Genomic DNA, 16989 nt, shown 5'->3' with positions numbered 1-16989 from the left:
AGTCAAGATGCATTGAGATGGCAAGAATAACCTGGGGGAACAAAGGTTCAAAAGTGTTTCAACCTGCTGTTTAACATAATATAAAAATGTTTTACACCTTATAACACAGTTATACACATTATAACACAGTATAACATATTATAACTATTATAACATAGTATTTACATATTATAAAACAATAAATCACAGCATTGCATGTTATAACACGTTAAAACACATTATAACATATTATAACCCAGTATGACATATTATAACATGTAATAACACAATATTATAAATTTAACACATTACAACATAACATACCTAAACTACCATACCCTAACTAACAGAACCTTACAGAACAGAACCTAACCTAGCCTATATCCTCTTCTACATATTACAATGCAACAGACAGCAGTATACATGTACTTATTGGGGGGCTGGGCATCAAAACAATAACATTAATTACTGCAATATAATTTTTATCAATAGCAATATAGGGAAAGCTCAATATCGATATAATGCTTATGCATTGTGCATGCAACAGTGATGGGGTATAATACATTGTCAGTTTTAATGTGCATTCTCAGATAGCTACAATATTTATATCAACTCTTCAAAACACCACATTGGTCAAAAGTGACCTGGCGCAATTTAGATTTTCTCTATCTTTGCAGTGAAAGAATTTCATCATTCAGCATTTCAGGTATTCCCCAATTAACTTGTTTTCGATCATAACAAATCCTTATTTACTTATTTTTTTCCTTCACTTTTACACACTTGGGTCAAAATTCACTACAGAAACCCTTCCATTTATTTCACACAGCTGCTTTTGCACATCTGGTGCATGTCGGTCTTATTTAAAATCCAGTACTAGTGAGTAAGATAAATATGTACAATACTAACTAGCTGTTAGCTAGCTAGCTTGATTGATATGCATTTGAAAATAATATGCTTTATCCAGAGTATTAGTATGGCTGGTAGCAATCTTTACAGACTTACGGTTCATATAAGATGCTGTATGAAGAACCGAAAGAGGAAAATGAGGAGTAAATTCTTGCCCTTGATTCTGAGTCTGAAATCTCTAATGCTGAGGACTATGTTCTATCTATCGGATCAAGCTGGACATTTGGATGTGTCTTGGAATCCAGCTCTACTTAATGAAGAAGGCTACTTTGATGACAAGTCTTCAAAGTTATCAAAGGAGCCTTGATCCTAAAGAAGCAAGAATAAGTTGTTAAAGAATTTAGCAAAGAAACACCCAGCCATGCTTGAAATTAATATGGGTCATTTTTGACCCATGTTGGGCATTAGAATGTGTTTGCATAGCTTGTGTATCAAAGGGTTAAAATAGTGTGATGGAAATTCATCTTGAGATTTGAAATAATGAAATTCTCAGACTTGTGTTGCTTTTGAGTCTTTATAATAATAAGCTCTGCAGACATTATACAACAAGCACGGGTGCTCAAAATGGAACATCTGGCCGCAAGTTCACAAAAGCCAGAACTTATACAAAGAGGCGTTAGATAAGAGATGATATTAAAAAAAGAAGACATCAAAGACATCAGAGACATGAGATCATCATCTATGTCTTATCTGCTGTGTCCGTCCGCAGTACCAGTTGGAAGAAAAACATCACCAAATCAGGGTTCTATCCTGTCAGGTAGACAGTATCACATCATAATTTTACATTTGTTGTGATAATTAAAGATATTCATGTTTGTCTTTTCATAAGACTAACTATTTTAAATGTAAACTATAATTTATTCAATTGGTTAAATTTGAACATTTTTGCTTTACACTCAAAGGGAAGTTGTCGGTCCACATCCAAATATAGCAGAACAGCTGCAGATAAAAAAGAAGTGAAATTGTCACAAATGCTTACATCTGTTGTAGGAAGTTGGGACATCGATAGTAAGATTTGCAAAACCAAACATTCCCATTATCACTCTGTGACATGTAATTTTGGATTTTTTGAAATGGATGAAATCAAGATTACAAAATCGGCTTCACGCTGTCATACTTTGGTTTAGTAATAACAAATTATTCACTCTTATAAACAGATGAATTGAATTAGAAAAATTGCAGTCTGACACATTGTTAAGACAATTATAAAAAAACATACCTTGTAGGGCTTCATGTGTTATGTGACGTTATCATGAGGACACCTTCTTGTCACTGTCCTCACTAACACAAGTTCCTCTCCTGCCAAATCTCAGAATTTGATTCTTTAATGCAGGACTCATAAAGCATTCAAATGTCAGTAAATAATCCAAGTTATTTGCTTAATTAGGGCTGACAGGCCGGCTCAGAGAACATGTGCTGCTTGCATGTTGTGAAAATGTTAAGGAATAAGAGTCACATTTAAGTTTCCTCTTTTTTGTTGTTGTTCCGCATTCACCTTGTGACCTTTAGTGTTGACATCCTATGACAAGAAAATTTTAATATATTAGACATTCATTTAATCGGTTGCTTATAATTTGGTGAATATGATACAACATTACCTGTAACTTCAGTGCTCTGGGATATTGTAAAGACCAAATAAGAAAAAAAGGGAATATATAAAAAGAAAGAATATGTAAAAGCACCTATATATTCACATGATTGCACCATAGGATGTTCATACACTTTTGAATAGTTTAAAAAGTTTATTTTTAAAAGAAGTAAATGGTCAGAAAAAATATTCCATTTATATTTGTGATAGACTTTTGCTGATATCTGTTCATTTTGTCATTTTCACATCAGAAAAATCTGAAATAACAACATCATCATCGCCAAAGTAATATAAAGGCCAATATGTATGGGGTGCCGTTTGTCAAGCAGCTCACGCTGACAAAAACAGCAACATTTTGTCACATTTAGCTTCAAACCATGTTTAAAAAACTGGTGTGAATTTTTGAGAGTCACTTTTTTGCACATTTACAACAGTATTTGTCAACTTAGAGATATTTTAAATATTTAAATCCAAATGTTAAATGTTACACTTAAATGTTAAATGTTAAATCTAAATGCTAAATCTAAATCTAAATGTTAAATTTAAATCTAAATGTTAAATTTAAATTTAAATCTAAATGTTAAATCTAAATGTTAAATTTAAATCTAATAGTTAAATTTAAATCTAAATGTTAAATCTGAATCTAAATCTAAATGTTAAATCTAAATCTAAATGTTAAATCTAAATTTAAATCTAAATGTTTAATCTAAATGTTAAATTTAAATCTAAATGTTAAATCTAAATATAAATATAAATGGTAAATCTAAATGTTTCGGGTGAAACTAAATATTTAGCTAATATGCAAATTCAAATGCCGGTTACAGGAAGTAGTAACAAAATAAAAGCTCGAGGAAGTCTTAAGGCCGATTTATACTAGGCTTTTTACGGACGCACGCGAGCGACGCAACACGCCCCTGGCGTACTTGCGGGGAGCGTGTTGCGGCTTGCGTGCGTCAGCCAATTTTTCTGACTATACGACAAAGCGACGCGAGCCTCACGCAGCCCGCAAGGCTTGTGATTGGTCTGCTTACTACATCCCGTCCGGAGTCTAGTTTCCGGTTTCAATCCCGGAAACTGCGGAAACCACGGAAGATTTAGAAGAACGAATATGGACCAAATAGAAGAGCACTTGGCAGAAAAGATCCGAAACCATGTCCACTAGTACAACCCGTCACTAACCGGCGGATTTGTCTGCCAGAAAAAGGCTCTGAGGAGCCGCTGTGGCGATGTCAATAAACGTGTGCCACACACGAAGAAGAGCCGACTTCAACAACAAACAATACTCCGCCTAGTGGTCTGGCGGTGAATTGCGTTGCAACTCTGGGGGAACTATAAACTAAAACGAGTCCGTAGAAGCTGCGTGCGTGCGTAAAAAACGACTATAAATCGTACCTTTAGCGAAGTCCTGTGTGTGTCTGTGTCTGCTTCCGCCTCACGTCCCTCTGTCCCCCGCTCACTTTACACTTTAACAATAAACACCAGCGCTGATCACAAGTTATTAGGACACCTACAGGACTGATGTTATGATCTCATACCATCTCATAATAATGAGATACTGACTGCAGGGTCTGTCATGGGAGACTGTGTGTGTGTGTGTGTGTGGGCTGTGTGCGTGTGTGTGTGTGTGTGTTGGGGGGGTGTATGCTTGTCTCTGTTCCTCTTCACTAAAACTGATAATCACATGTATTTTTTAGTTATTATCCGATGATGACCGATCATGACTTCGGATCGCTCCGTCACTTTAACGCTGTCAAGCCCGAATTATAGTCGTTTTTTACGCACGCACGCACGGAGCTTCTACGGACTCATTTTGGTTTATAGTTCCCCCAGAGTTGCGCGTGTTGCAACGCAATTCACCGCCAGACCACTAGGCGGAGTAATGTTTGTTATTGAAGTCGGCTCTTCGTGTGTGGCACACGTTTATTGACATCGCCACAGCGGCTCCTCAGAGCCTTTTTCTGGTGGACAAATCCGCCGGTTAGTGACGGGTTCTACTAGTGGACATGGTTTCGGATCTTTTCTGCCAAGTGCTCTTCTATTTGGTCCATATTCGTTCTTCTAAATCTTCCGTGGCTTCCACAGTTTCCGGGGTTGAAACCGGAAACTAGACTCCGGACGGGATGTAGTAAGCAGACCAATCACAAGCCTTGCGGGCTGCGTGAGGCTCGCGTCGCTTTGTCGTATAGTCAGAAAAATTGGCTGACGCACGCAAGCCGCAACACGCCCCCCGCAAGTACGCGAGGGGCGTGTTGCGTCGCTCGCGTGCGTGCGTGCGTCCGTAAAAAGCCGAGTATAAATCGGCCTTCAGTCCTGACTCGTGTTGTGTGGAGCGGGGGACTACGTGCACACGGTGTTTAAACATGTGTTTCATGAGCTCAAACAAACACAAAGTAAACATCAGTCCTGTACGTGTCCTAATAACTTGTGATCAGCGCTGGTGTTTATTGTTAAAGTGTAAAGCGAGCGCGGGACAGAGGGAAGTGAGGCGAAAGCAGTGTCCGACACACACAGGACAACCGGACTTTTAATGAGCGTCTGTTCTGATGCTGGAGTAGCGCTGGTTATAATGATTGAGCGGCAGCACATCGCTAAGACAATGAACGGAGCAGAAAACATGTATCGATCCTGTCATGTCTCTGTATCGATGCACAGTCGCCCACTTCCGCGAGTAGGGCGACTGTCCCTGCAGCCGCTCAGCGCTGCTCTGTGGCGCCCCGCCCACAACCCGTATCTCATAATAATGACTTAATATGTCATTATTATGAGATACCCGGATGTACATTGTCCTAAACTTTCTCGGGATCTCGCAAAAGTCAATTTGCTGTCCTCATTTTCCCCCGTGTCCCCTGGGGGGCTCCGTAATAAACACACTCTGACTTCCTCGAGCTTTTATTTTGTTACTACTTCCTGTAACCGGCATTTGAATTTGCATATTAGCTAAATATTTAGTTTCACCCGAAACATTTAGATTTAACATTTATATTTATATTTATATTTAACATTTAGATTTAAATTTATATTTAACATTTAGATTTAAATTTAACATTTAGATTTAAATTTAACATTTAGATTAAACATTTAGATTTAAATTTAGATTTAACATTTAGATTTAACATTTAGATTTAACATTTATATTTAGATTCAGATTTAACATTTAGATTTAAATTTAACATTTAGATTTAACATTTAGATTTAAATTTAAATTTAACATTTAGATTTAACATTTAGATTTAAATTTAACATTTAGACTTAAATTTAACATTTAGATTTAGATTTAGCATTTAGATTTAACATTAAACACTTAAGTGTTACATTTAACATTTGGATTTAAATATTTAAAATATCTCCAAGTTGACAAACATTGTTGTAAATGTGCAAAAAAGTTACTCTCAAAAATTCACACCAGTTTTTTAAACATGGTTTGAAGCTAAATGTGACAAAATGTTGCTGTTATTTTCAGCGTGAGCTGCTTGACAAACGGCACCCCATAAATATGATCATAAACATACTCGCCATTCTCCAACTTTCCCTTTAACGCTCTACGTTTTTTAAAGAAGTAAATCCAGTTTCTACTTATGCCACAAATGTGACCGCCTCTGGTTATGCCAAAGATATTTGTTTTTGTTTCTTTTTACCTTCATGGTAGTTAAATAAATGATCCTAAAATTACTCGTACTCATATTCATATGATCAGCTAAACCATTTACAGATTCTTCATAGCTGCAACAACTACAGAGGTTCTTATAACCTGTTATTGACTCTAGTTGTTCTGGGTTTGTATCCTCATGGTTGAATGCACTTATTGTAAGTCGCTTTGGATAAAAGCGTCAGCTACATGAAATGTAATGTAATGTTCTTGTTTATTAGTTTGACTGAGGCCGTCCAAATCATCTTTACATCCTAAATTGCCACATTCTCAAGAATCATCGGCTGAGATCTTTAATCTACATCTTTTGCTAATTATGCTTTTCTTCATTGTCTTCCTCGGTGAACAGCACATCAAAATGAATATCTCACTTTATTTCCAAATTTACAATAAAACGAATTATTTCTATGAGTCTGTGAAAAATATATATATTGACTCATAACTACAGTTTTTTAATCAAGGACAAAATTGTAATTAATCATAATATTAGAAACTGTATTTTGCTGTATAGTTACCATACAGTCTATAATAGTTACTCATCTTATTTGTGCTGCAGAAATATTAATTTGGGGGCTTGAGGCCTTTATCGTGAAAAGGACGCGCAGCGGAAGGGTCCGTCGGGTTTCAGCAGGCAGAACAAAGTTGCGTGAGGAAGGAGGAGGAGGCTTGTGTTCATGTCAGCATCAGCGCAATCCTGTCAACAAACTTGCACAGAGTGAGATTCGTTCCGTTCACTAAATGGACATCTCTTGACAGAAGACTTTTTAGTTGAAGGAAAGCGGTGAGATTCCCCCTGCGGCCGCGGACCCTAATGAAAGTGTTGCCAATGTTTACGTTCGGCGATGTGGACGTTTTGTTTAGCTAGCAGGATAACGCCACAGAGGCTAACGCCAGTAGCAGCTACTTGGTTAACGACAGGCCTGATGCACAGGTGGCTAACGGTGGTAGCAGGCTAACCGTGTCCTAGCGTTGATTCTACATGTCAGTGTTTTGTGAGACAGTCCGCTGGTTTCAATAGTGACAGAGTTGCAAAGCTAACATTAGCTCGTTGGCTACAGAACTCGTCTCATTGGGGTTCACTGACGGGAGCGAACCAGTCTGTGGCTCTGGAGTGAACCTGTTCTGTTTACCAGCTGTAATGTATGTGTATACACTACATGCAGTGCTAATGGTTCAGCTATTTTTAAAGAGCCCATATTGAGTAAAGCATTGAAATGTCGTTCCCCTCCCCCTTCCATTAAAATCAGTGTGTCTTTCCTGTGTTAACCATCCGGCCTTAATGTGTTTTCATGTTTGCACAGCTTATACTCAGGAAGCACAGACTCAATGTCATCTGAGCTCTGACCCCTGGATCCTCCACCCCAGTCCCAGATATTTGTCGACTGGTGAAGCCATGACTACCGTCAACATTACCAGAGATATCCTGCACAGGCAGATCAGGGTTAGTAAACAAACGCCATGCTGTATGATGAGCTGAAAATACTGCTGATAATACACAATGCTTCTTGTACAAAAAAAATTATCACAATAGGGCTCACCCAAATCGATCCCTCTCAAATGTAAAAGATGATGGAGTGTTTGATTTGTGCCTGCAGGACAAGAGGGCGCCAGGCTTCCAAAGGTCCTATCATGTGACCGACCCCTTCATCAAGAGACTCGGGCTGGAAGCTGAGCTGCAGGTCTGTGACAGCGAGTGTGTTCGTGTGCACATGTAGATAAACAAGAGAGACTGAGACTTCTTCTGACCCATTTATACTGTCTGTCTCAACAGGGTCATACAGGCTGTGTGAACTGTCTGGAGTGGAATGAACAAGGAGAGTAAGTCTTCAAAACTTAAATCTCCAACCTCTGTTTAATTTATAATCTCTCACCTGGTGTCACTGGTTAGTTTATGTCCCCACACATCTCTGGCAAAAGTCTTGTGCTGTCCTCTCTTTACCGTATAGCTGCTTTCAGACGTGCACTGAACTCCAGAGATTCTCCACAGTTTCTCCGGAGGATCGGCATCTGTGAATACAAATGCGTTCATACATGCACATGCACTTTCACACTTGCAATTCTGTGGACTTCCTCCACCTGGCCCCCTAGTTTAAAGTCTGCAGCATCTGATGTGGGTGCACAGCAGGAGATCACCTGCTGGATTCACCGTGAGTGAATGCCATTTTTCAAAACTAGCAGACTGCCCCAAAAAAGCAGTGGCGCACGAAAAACATCTAACCAGTTGTCTAGAGCTTGTGGTGATAAGAGTTGTCACTGATGTCGATGTGCTGTAAACAAAATCAGCTGTATTTGACTAGGACATGCTCTAAATAGCCCATGAGTATTAACCAGTCAGAGGTTATACGAATGTTGCTTGACTTTTCCTGTGTTTCTTTTTGACTCCAGTCTACTGGCCTCGGGCTCAGATGATCAACATGCCATCATTTGGGATCCATTCAAACACAAGAAGCTCACCACTATGCACACAGGTCATACAGCAAATATATTCTCTGTCAAGGTAAGGAGGACTAAATGGAAGATGGATTTGTGTGATCAAAGATGTGAAAGTGAGCTGAAATCATTTGCAGATTTTCAAGTCATATTGTGATCTAGTCAGCATTTTGTATAAGATAGATAGATAGATAGATAGATAGATAGATAGATAGATAGATAGATAGATAGATAGATAGATAGATAGAGTACTTTATTCATCCCCGAAGGGAAATTAAGTTGTCATAGCAGCCGGTATATTTGAGTACAATAAAATACAATACAATACAATAGAATAAAATTAAAAATATTGAGGTAGAAAGAATAAAAAACAGAAGCACAAGATAAAATACAATAAAATAGGTAGATAAGGTGCATTGGCAAGATGATGGTAAAAGTACTGATGATATGATGGTAATGGTATTGTTAGACTATATAAGAATAGTACAGTATATATAGTATATAATATAACATAATATATATTTATATATGATAGTAATTATACCAATATAAAAGCAGTATATGGTAATAACGGCAGCAACAGTATATATAATAATAATAATAATAATAGTAGTAGTGAATAGTATAAGTAATGCTTATAGGCAGAGAAAGGTGAGTGAATAACTACAAATGTCGTCTCTTTAATGTAGGTATCAGAATCTAAAATTAGCTCCCTATCATAATTCAAATTCTGGATGTCCTGTGCAAATGTTGCTTTTGTTGTGAACAAATCTTTATTGCAACTGGTGCGGAGGCGACAGATACAAATAATGAAGGTGTGTTTTTTGGCATAGTGAATCCTCCGTTCATGACCCATGGGGCTTATCTCTTATTTGCTCTTCTGCATGTGACCACATCTCCAGATGGGAGGACTTTGCTTTTATTAATCCAGTTGGTAGACAGCTCAAGTATCCTAATGTGATTTAAAATACGTTAGCCATTCCTCGTGCTAACATTGTGTGGCAACAGTCACCTTTGGACCAAGACATTTTTGGCAGCCATGAGGCCTCCCAGTATCAAATTGCACTGCCTTCCTAAAAGTGGCTGTTTTAATACGACACTTTGTTCAGCCCCACCTCATCTCTACTTGTCATTTACAAATGCAATCTATTCACAACAAATTCACTCCCTGTACATTAGGTGGCACTGTTTACCATTTAATAAGTGGCATATTGTTTGGTGGAAAACCCATATATGTATAGGTTCTACTGTGGTGAAGCCACAGTTTCATCTCACTGTCACACAGAAAATGTAGCCACTGTTACGTAAGGCCATTAATGGGACTTTCATCCACAGCACTTTAATTGGAGCATTAATTAAATATGATTTATTGCATGATTGTTTGATGTTGGAAATAATTGTACTGATTATATGTTTCGAAAAAGCAGCCAATCAATGCACATTTTGTATGTTGGTTTGTTTTGTACTATTTCTGACCCCTTGGTCTGTCCCTACAGTTCCTCCCTCACTCCGGGGACAGAATTCTGATAACAGGCGCGGCTGACACGAAGGTCCATGTGCACGACGTTACAGCGAAGGAAACCATCCACATGTTTTCTGATCACACCAACAGAGTCAAACGCATCGCCACGGCGCCCATGTGGCCCAACACCTTCTGGAGTGCTGCGGAGGACGGCATCATCAGGTTAGGAACCGGTACAGCGAAGGCAAAGGATATCTAGTGTCTAATGATGTTAATATTGCTATTTCTCCTTGTTCGCTACAGACAGTATGACCTGCGGGAGAACAGTAAACGCTCTGACGTGCTGATTGACCTGAGGGAGTTCTGTGGTCAGCTGGTTGAGGCCAAGTGTTTGGCTGTCAACCCGCGGGACAACAACTATATGGCAGTGGGAGCCAACGGCCCCTTTGTACGTCTCTATGACATTAGGATGATACACAACTACAGGTCAATGACGTTTTTTTTTTAAGTTCAGTCATTTTATGCAATGCCTTGATAATTCTACAACCGCTGAAATGTGGAGTGTTCTCCATTCCAGGTAAAAGCAAACTTGTTTTGTTCCTTCCACAGGAAATCTGTGAGTCAGAGCACGTCTGCAGCTGTGCACACATTCTGTGATCGGCAGAAGCCAATCCCAGACGGAGCCGGGCAGTATTATGTTGCAGGTGCATATGCAGCTGAAATGTTTGCCATCAGTTTTATTTAATGGATGGATTTGGATTTTTATCATACGTTAAAGTCATCAGGAAATATGGAGTTTACAGGAAATTATTGTGAAGGATGTGGTTGGAGAACTCAAGTGTTTGTTTGTATTCTCCAGGACACCTGCCAGTGAAACTCCCAGACTACAATAACCGCCTGAGGGTCCTGGTGGCCACATATGTCACCTTCAGTCCAGATGGCACAGAGCTGCTTGTGAACATGGGAGGGGAGCAGGTAATGCTTCGTAGAACACACAAGGAATCGGGAGAGGAGTCATATATTTCTGGTCTGTGTTGTTAGCTTTGTTTTATTTGATTATTGTTTTAATTTTTTCTAGGTGTATCTGTTTGATTTGACATTTAAACAAAGGCCGTACACCTTCATGATTCCAAAAAAGTGCCAGTCAACAACTGGTAGGTCTGTGCAGCCTGGAAAGAAAACAACTAATGAATGTAGAATTATGGTATCTGTTGAGTTAAGAGGGTTCTGGATTTTTGACTCCACAGGAGACGTGCAGAATGGAAAGACGACCAATGGCGTCTCCAATGGAATTCATCTGCCCACCACCCATATTCGCTTTGCCGCAAACAAGATCCGCTCAAGGTAGTTATCTCTCACCCTGACAGTGACCCTGTGAGTGGGTAAAAACAGCATCATTTGGTCTATGTGAACAGAAATGATGTCCATGATTATTTTTATATTGAGTGAGGAAGTGAGATCAGATCACAAGTGGTCATAGGAGACACGTCTAGGACAGATATCAATACAGTTTAACTTAGAACTGTCCACTTGTGATCAGGTCTCTCAAGACGGATGTTGATACCAGGTCTGAACAGGGCCAGCGATCGCATCAACTCACAGATTGTTTCACACACTTGAATTTCTTCTGTTCTCCTTGTTTTAGTTCATCTGAGCTCCCTCCTCACTTGGAGAAGATAAAGCAGCAAGCCAATGATGCATTTGCACAACAGCAATGGACACAGGCCATCCAGCTGTACAGCTTAAGCATTCATGAGGCCAGCTGCAACGCCATGCTGTACGGAAACCGGGCTGCAGCCTACATGAAAAGAAAATGGTACGCTCCATCATATCATGGCGCCCGAAGCTCCACTGCAGACAGACAATGCGTCACATTTTCCTAAAGGCCGTGAAAGCAGTTAACAAGTGTTTACATCTGTGATTCACAGGGATGGGGACCATTACGATGCCCTCAGAGACTGTCTGAAGGCTCTGACTCTCAACCCCGGCCACCTGAAAGCCCATTTCAGACTGGCACGGTGTCTGTTCGAGCTGAAGTATGTGACCGAGGCTCTGGAGTGTTTGGAAGATTTCAAAGGAAAGTTTCCAGAGCAGGCACAAAGTAGTGCCTGTGACGCCTTGGATAAAGACATCAAGGCGGCTCTCTCCTCTAAGACAGAATCAGGTATGAAAGAGGAAGGTACATGCACAGTAGAAATCTACAGACAAACCACATTGCCACCACCCTTTTGTTTGAGAGGACTCACAAAGTACACACTATTAGAAGAGTGAAAACATACAAGCTTTGAGTGATAATGGAGCCGGTGTGTCTGTTTTTGTTTACTTGTTAATCTGTGTGACTGATTCAGTTCTAATAAGTTTGATTTCATTTTTCAGCAGCTGAAGATAAGAAGTCCAACAGCTCCATACGATTCCACTCGTACAGCAGGAAAGAGTCGATCCCCGAAGACGAGCTGGTGCTGAGAGAGCGCAGCTTCGACTACAAGCACCGATACTGTGGTCACTGCAACACCACCACCGACATCAAAGAGGCCAACTTCTTTGGAAGGTCACTAGATCTCTCTCTCAGTCTGCAGAGGCCTCACTAGGGGGCAGTCACGAGCCTGTGATTCAAAGTGAAAAAGCAGCTTTCATTCATGAATCTAGTCTCAGGGAATAACTACCACTGGGTTTGTGATTGAGCACAAGTCCTACATATAATGACTTGATGATTTCATTATATTTCCACACAAAATGTGGTTATTTACAAACAAATATTGTGTAGCTGCCCCCACCCCCACGAGATGTTGATAACCAAAACATTTTTAATAATATAAAATCGTAAAATATCTTTTGCACATTATTTCAAGTCAGTCAAAGTTTATTCTAATTAATCTCATGAGAAGGTTTTGTATTTTAGTTTAATGTATAAATCACAACCAATTGTTTGATTGGTCAAAATGTGGATCAACTGAAACAATATTTGAAACACTAATCAAACTTCATCTAAACAGCAGCATCTGGTCTTTTGTATTGTGTGTAAAATTAAGTTCTGCATATTGTGTCAAACATCAAAAACTTAACAATACTTTTGATACCATAAAGCCCCTATGAGCTCCCTTCACACCAGTACACCCGTATGGTGAAGTGACTTTTACAATGCAAAATAAATAGATAGATAGATAGATAGATAGATTACTTTATTCATCCCCGAAGGGAAATTAAGTCGTCAAAGCAGCCGGTATATTTGAATACAATAAAATACAATACAATAGAATAAAATTAAAAAATATTTAGGTAGAAAGAATAAAAACAGAAACACAAGATAAATAGGTAGATAAGGTGCAGTGGCAAGATGATGGTAATAGTACTGATGATATGATGGTAATGTTATTGTTAGACAGTATATAAAAGTAGTACAGTATATATAGTATATAATATAACATAATATATATATATATATATACAAGTAATTATACCAATATAATAGCAGTATATAGTAATAATGGCAGCAACAGTATACATAATAATAGTAAATATAATAATAATAACATGTACACATGTATAAATATGTGTATATAGACTTATATATACAATTAATATACAAAGAGTATGATATAATATGATATGATATATAGTAGAGGTATAAATATAAGTATTTGACTATAAGATTAAGATACATTAAGATTAAGATACAATATACAATAGATAATATTATATACTATGAGTGTAAGAATATGTAGACTGGTCTGAACCCTTTCCTTTTCCCTGCAGCAAAGGACAGTACATCGTCAGTGGCTCAGACGACGGCTCCTTCTTTATCTGGGAAAAGGAAACAACCAATCTGGTGAGGATCCTCCAGGGGGACGAGTCCATAGTCAACTGCCTGCAGCCACACCCCAGCCACTGCTTCCTGGCCACAAGTGGTATCGACCCTGTGGTCCGATTATGGAGCCCCAGACCAGAGGTTAACAGCTGATAATTTGTGTTTTACTTGTGTATGAATTTTTGTAAACATTTTTAATAACCCTTTCTGTCATTCCCTCATGATACAGACGGAGACTGAGAACGGGCGCGTGGTGGAGGACATGGAAAGTGCTGCTCAGGCAAACCAGCGACGTATGAACGCCGATCCACTGGAGGTGATGCTGCTCAACATGGGCTATCGCATCACAGGCCTGCGTAGCGGTGGCCCAGAGGGCTCGGACGACGAAGACAACTCAGAGGGACAAGTGCAGTGCCAGCCGAGCTAAGCGAACAGTCAACCCATTCTGCAGAATGGACGTAGAAAGCAAAGCACTCTCCCAGCTCCTGTTTGAATCTTTATTTCCCCTCTACCTGACAGAAACATTGAGTGAATGTCATGTCACATCTCTGCACTATGCATTGCCCTTCCCTGTCCTGAGATGGGACGGGTGGAGACCACTTTGGGGAGAGGAATTCATTGAGGGCTGAGATGACACCCTCTCTCGCACCTTCAAAGCACCGACAACACCTCAGCCTCTCCCTCCACTCTGCAGTGGCGGAGGGGGGGGGCACCTTTTGAGGAGAGCACCTTCCACTTCACTCCCAGTTCTCTCGCAGGAAGGAGGAGTTCAGCACTTATCCCTCCTCAGGTTTATGTTGCAGAGACACACAACATGTCGAAGGAGAAGCCTGCGGCAGGGCGACCTATTTTTCAGGTCAGAGCGGCCACACGGTCTCGGTGTCCTCCGTGGAGGACCTGATCACTCACCAGAAGACGGTGCGTTCGTTGCATCACCTGCCGGCTCTTCTGTTGGAGCTAAGTCACAGTGCCCGCTCATCTCAGAAAGGCTGCACGCCCCGACTCAGTATTCTGAGTGTTTTCAGCTGCATTTTCGTTCACCGAAAGCCTAGAATTACTTAGAATCTCTGGGTGGTGAAAGTTGCTAGACTTGCTCCATTTAAAATATATTTACAAGCTTTGTTTAGTTCAGAACTGTCCTAGACAAACAAGCGGCTTCTTCTGCCAAAGGTTGTCCATCATTTCAGCAGCCAAGGATTAATGTTTGTTTTCTCTGTTTCATTGAAACACGATTTTGTCATCCTGTAGGTTTACTCCTTTTAGTTAAAAGGTTTTTGCTACAATAGGTTGTTGACAAGAGCAACAAGATATCAACAAAGACATATTTGTATAAAAAAAAAACACCTAATACAGTTTTTGTTTTAAATTAAGTCACATTGATTGTTGATTGTTTGTAAATGTCATTTGGCATGAGGTGTCAGTGTGAAATTCTGTTGGGTGTAAGTGGGACACATGCTGATTTTGTGATACAGTATACAGCATTAAAGAGGTCACCTCATTTAAACCTGCAAACTTCATTGATCCCTCTTAATGGATAAGACCTATTTTGGGAATATGATCTAATGTTATATTCTTAATCAGTGACCAGGAAAATTATTTAAGAAATGCTAAAAGGCTGTGTTGCAGATAAGTCGGGCACACAACACGACAATGATCAGCTGATTCCAAAAGTAAGACCCAAACTGGTCCAACCCTGTGGAGGAGTTTGATGAGTGAAGAAGAGCAGCGCTCCTCATCAAACATCAGACACTGGAGGAGGTCAGCAGGGAGAGGACATTGTACACTTAATGGGGAGAAACGCTTCTGTACTTAAAAGTATGGGAGGACATACTAAGTGCCAGAATATTACTCACTTGATGGATTGAAAAAAAAAAAGAGCGTCGTCATTGTAACTCAAACATTGTGGCCTAGTTGACTTATTCTGCAGATATTGATCACACAGTTATCTGTTTTGGTTTAGGTTTATTTCATTTCTTTCATCTTCCTATTAATTGTAATGGTGATCAATGAGAGATATATTTTGTTCATGTTCAGAGGGGCTGATCTCATTTATGCTGTGTACTGTATATGCCAGTTATTTAGTGGTGTCAGGGTTCGTGCGTGGCTCTAGCACTCGTCTTCTGCTGCAGTCAGGGGTTCAGTCTTGCTTGCGTGAGGCTTCTCTGACCATTTCAAAAAAACAGGACATATAGATTCATGCCAGCTCAACACATCATATGATGTAAAGATGTGGATCCCCAGCAACATGCACAATACAACACTAGGCTTTCATGTGTTTCACTTTGTTTTGAGTTATTCTGTTTTTCTTTGTCATAACCTTTTGTTGCAAACAGAGTAAATGATAAAATGATTGAACCCATCGTTGTCTGTATTCTTTTTCCTTCGTCCCATCAGTGGTTAAAAGGAAGTTGAATGAATTAAGTTGTTTGTCCTTTTAAGTGCAGCTGTTACACAACAGCCCCTGCAGCAGCAATGTTGCAATGCTAACTATGTCGGGAAGACATTCTGTGGCGCAGGCTGTGCTGTGAACTTTCTGCTCTCCTGCCCATTCATCAGTGTCGGCTGCACGCTGCCTTTTGCTGACTACTACGCAACAAATGTGAGCACAGTAAATCACAAGCATGGGTAGTTAGGGGAGCATCCTGTGTCCCATATAGTGTACACAGTAATGAGGTGACCCAGCTTCGGATAAAGAATACAGGGATGAAGTTGAGGCTGAATTAACATCTGAACTAAGACTTAGTGGAGACTCCTGAGCCTAAAAAACTAATGTCTGGAAAAAATAATGCTTATTTTTAAATTTACATCCAGTCTGCGGAAGAAAAAAAAATGCAAATATTGTTGTTGTGGTAAACAGTTGTTTTACTTGAACCCTGAAGAACATATAAAATCTCATTAAATCATCGTTCTCAAATGCCAAAGCGACATGCCAATGAATGGTGTTGCGTTCACTGACCAATGTTTTTTTTTTATTGAAGTGTTAATTTGACATCAAAATGTGGCAGTGTCAATGGTATCGTATAGGCTCTACTTGTGTAGGACACAATATAGAAAACTATATAACTTAAATATGGACAAGAAGATGAATGAAATAAAGTGAGAATACACTGAAATAAACAGTTAATTAAGGGTTGTCTAATAATTTTACTCTATAAAAATAGTTCTGGCAATTT

The 16989-nt window shown here is 39.5% G+C and overlaps 1 protein-coding gene across 3 annotated transcripts; it reads left to right on the top strand.

Moving 5' to 3' along the window:
* The first annotated feature begins 6775 nt into the window (after positions 1–6775).
* Positions 6776–16171, top strand: wdtc1 (WD and tetratricopeptide repeats 1). 3 transcript variants are annotated; one of them, XM_061081265.1, is made up of 16 exons: positions 6776–6900; positions 7421–7560; positions 7715–7798; positions 7891–7937; positions 8505–8616; positions 10046–10233; positions 10315–10497; positions 10621–10715; positions 10871–10986; positions 11090–11165; positions 11259–11355; positions 11657–11827; positions 11940–12175; positions 12391–12559; positions 13765–13957; positions 14046–16171. In XM_061081265.1, exons 2-16 carry the CDS (start codon positions 7513–7515, stop codon positions 14241–14243), a joined length of 2013 nt encoding a protein of 670 aa, XP_060937248.1. In that variant the 5' UTR covers positions 6776–6900; positions 7421–7512; the 3' UTR covers positions 14244–16171. The 3 variants fall into 3 exon arrangements, with proteins under 3 accessions (XP_060937248.1, XP_060937247.1, XP_060937249.1); XM_061081264.1 differs by having other exon boundaries at positions 12388–12559; XM_061081266.1 differs by having other exon boundaries at positions 6781–6834; positions 12388–12559.
* Positions 16172–16989: the final 818 nt, after the last annotated feature.

The sequence above is a fragment of the Limanda limanda genome, chromosome 11, assembly GCF_963576545.1.
Source record: "Limanda limanda chromosome 11, fLimLim1.1, whole genome shotgun sequence".
NCBI lineage: Eukaryota > Metazoa > Chordata > Actinopteri > Pleuronectiformes > Pleuronectidae > Limanda > Limanda limanda.
The sequence above is the reverse complement of the archived record's forward strand: the minus strand, read 5'-3'. Positions and strand labels throughout refer to the sequence as shown.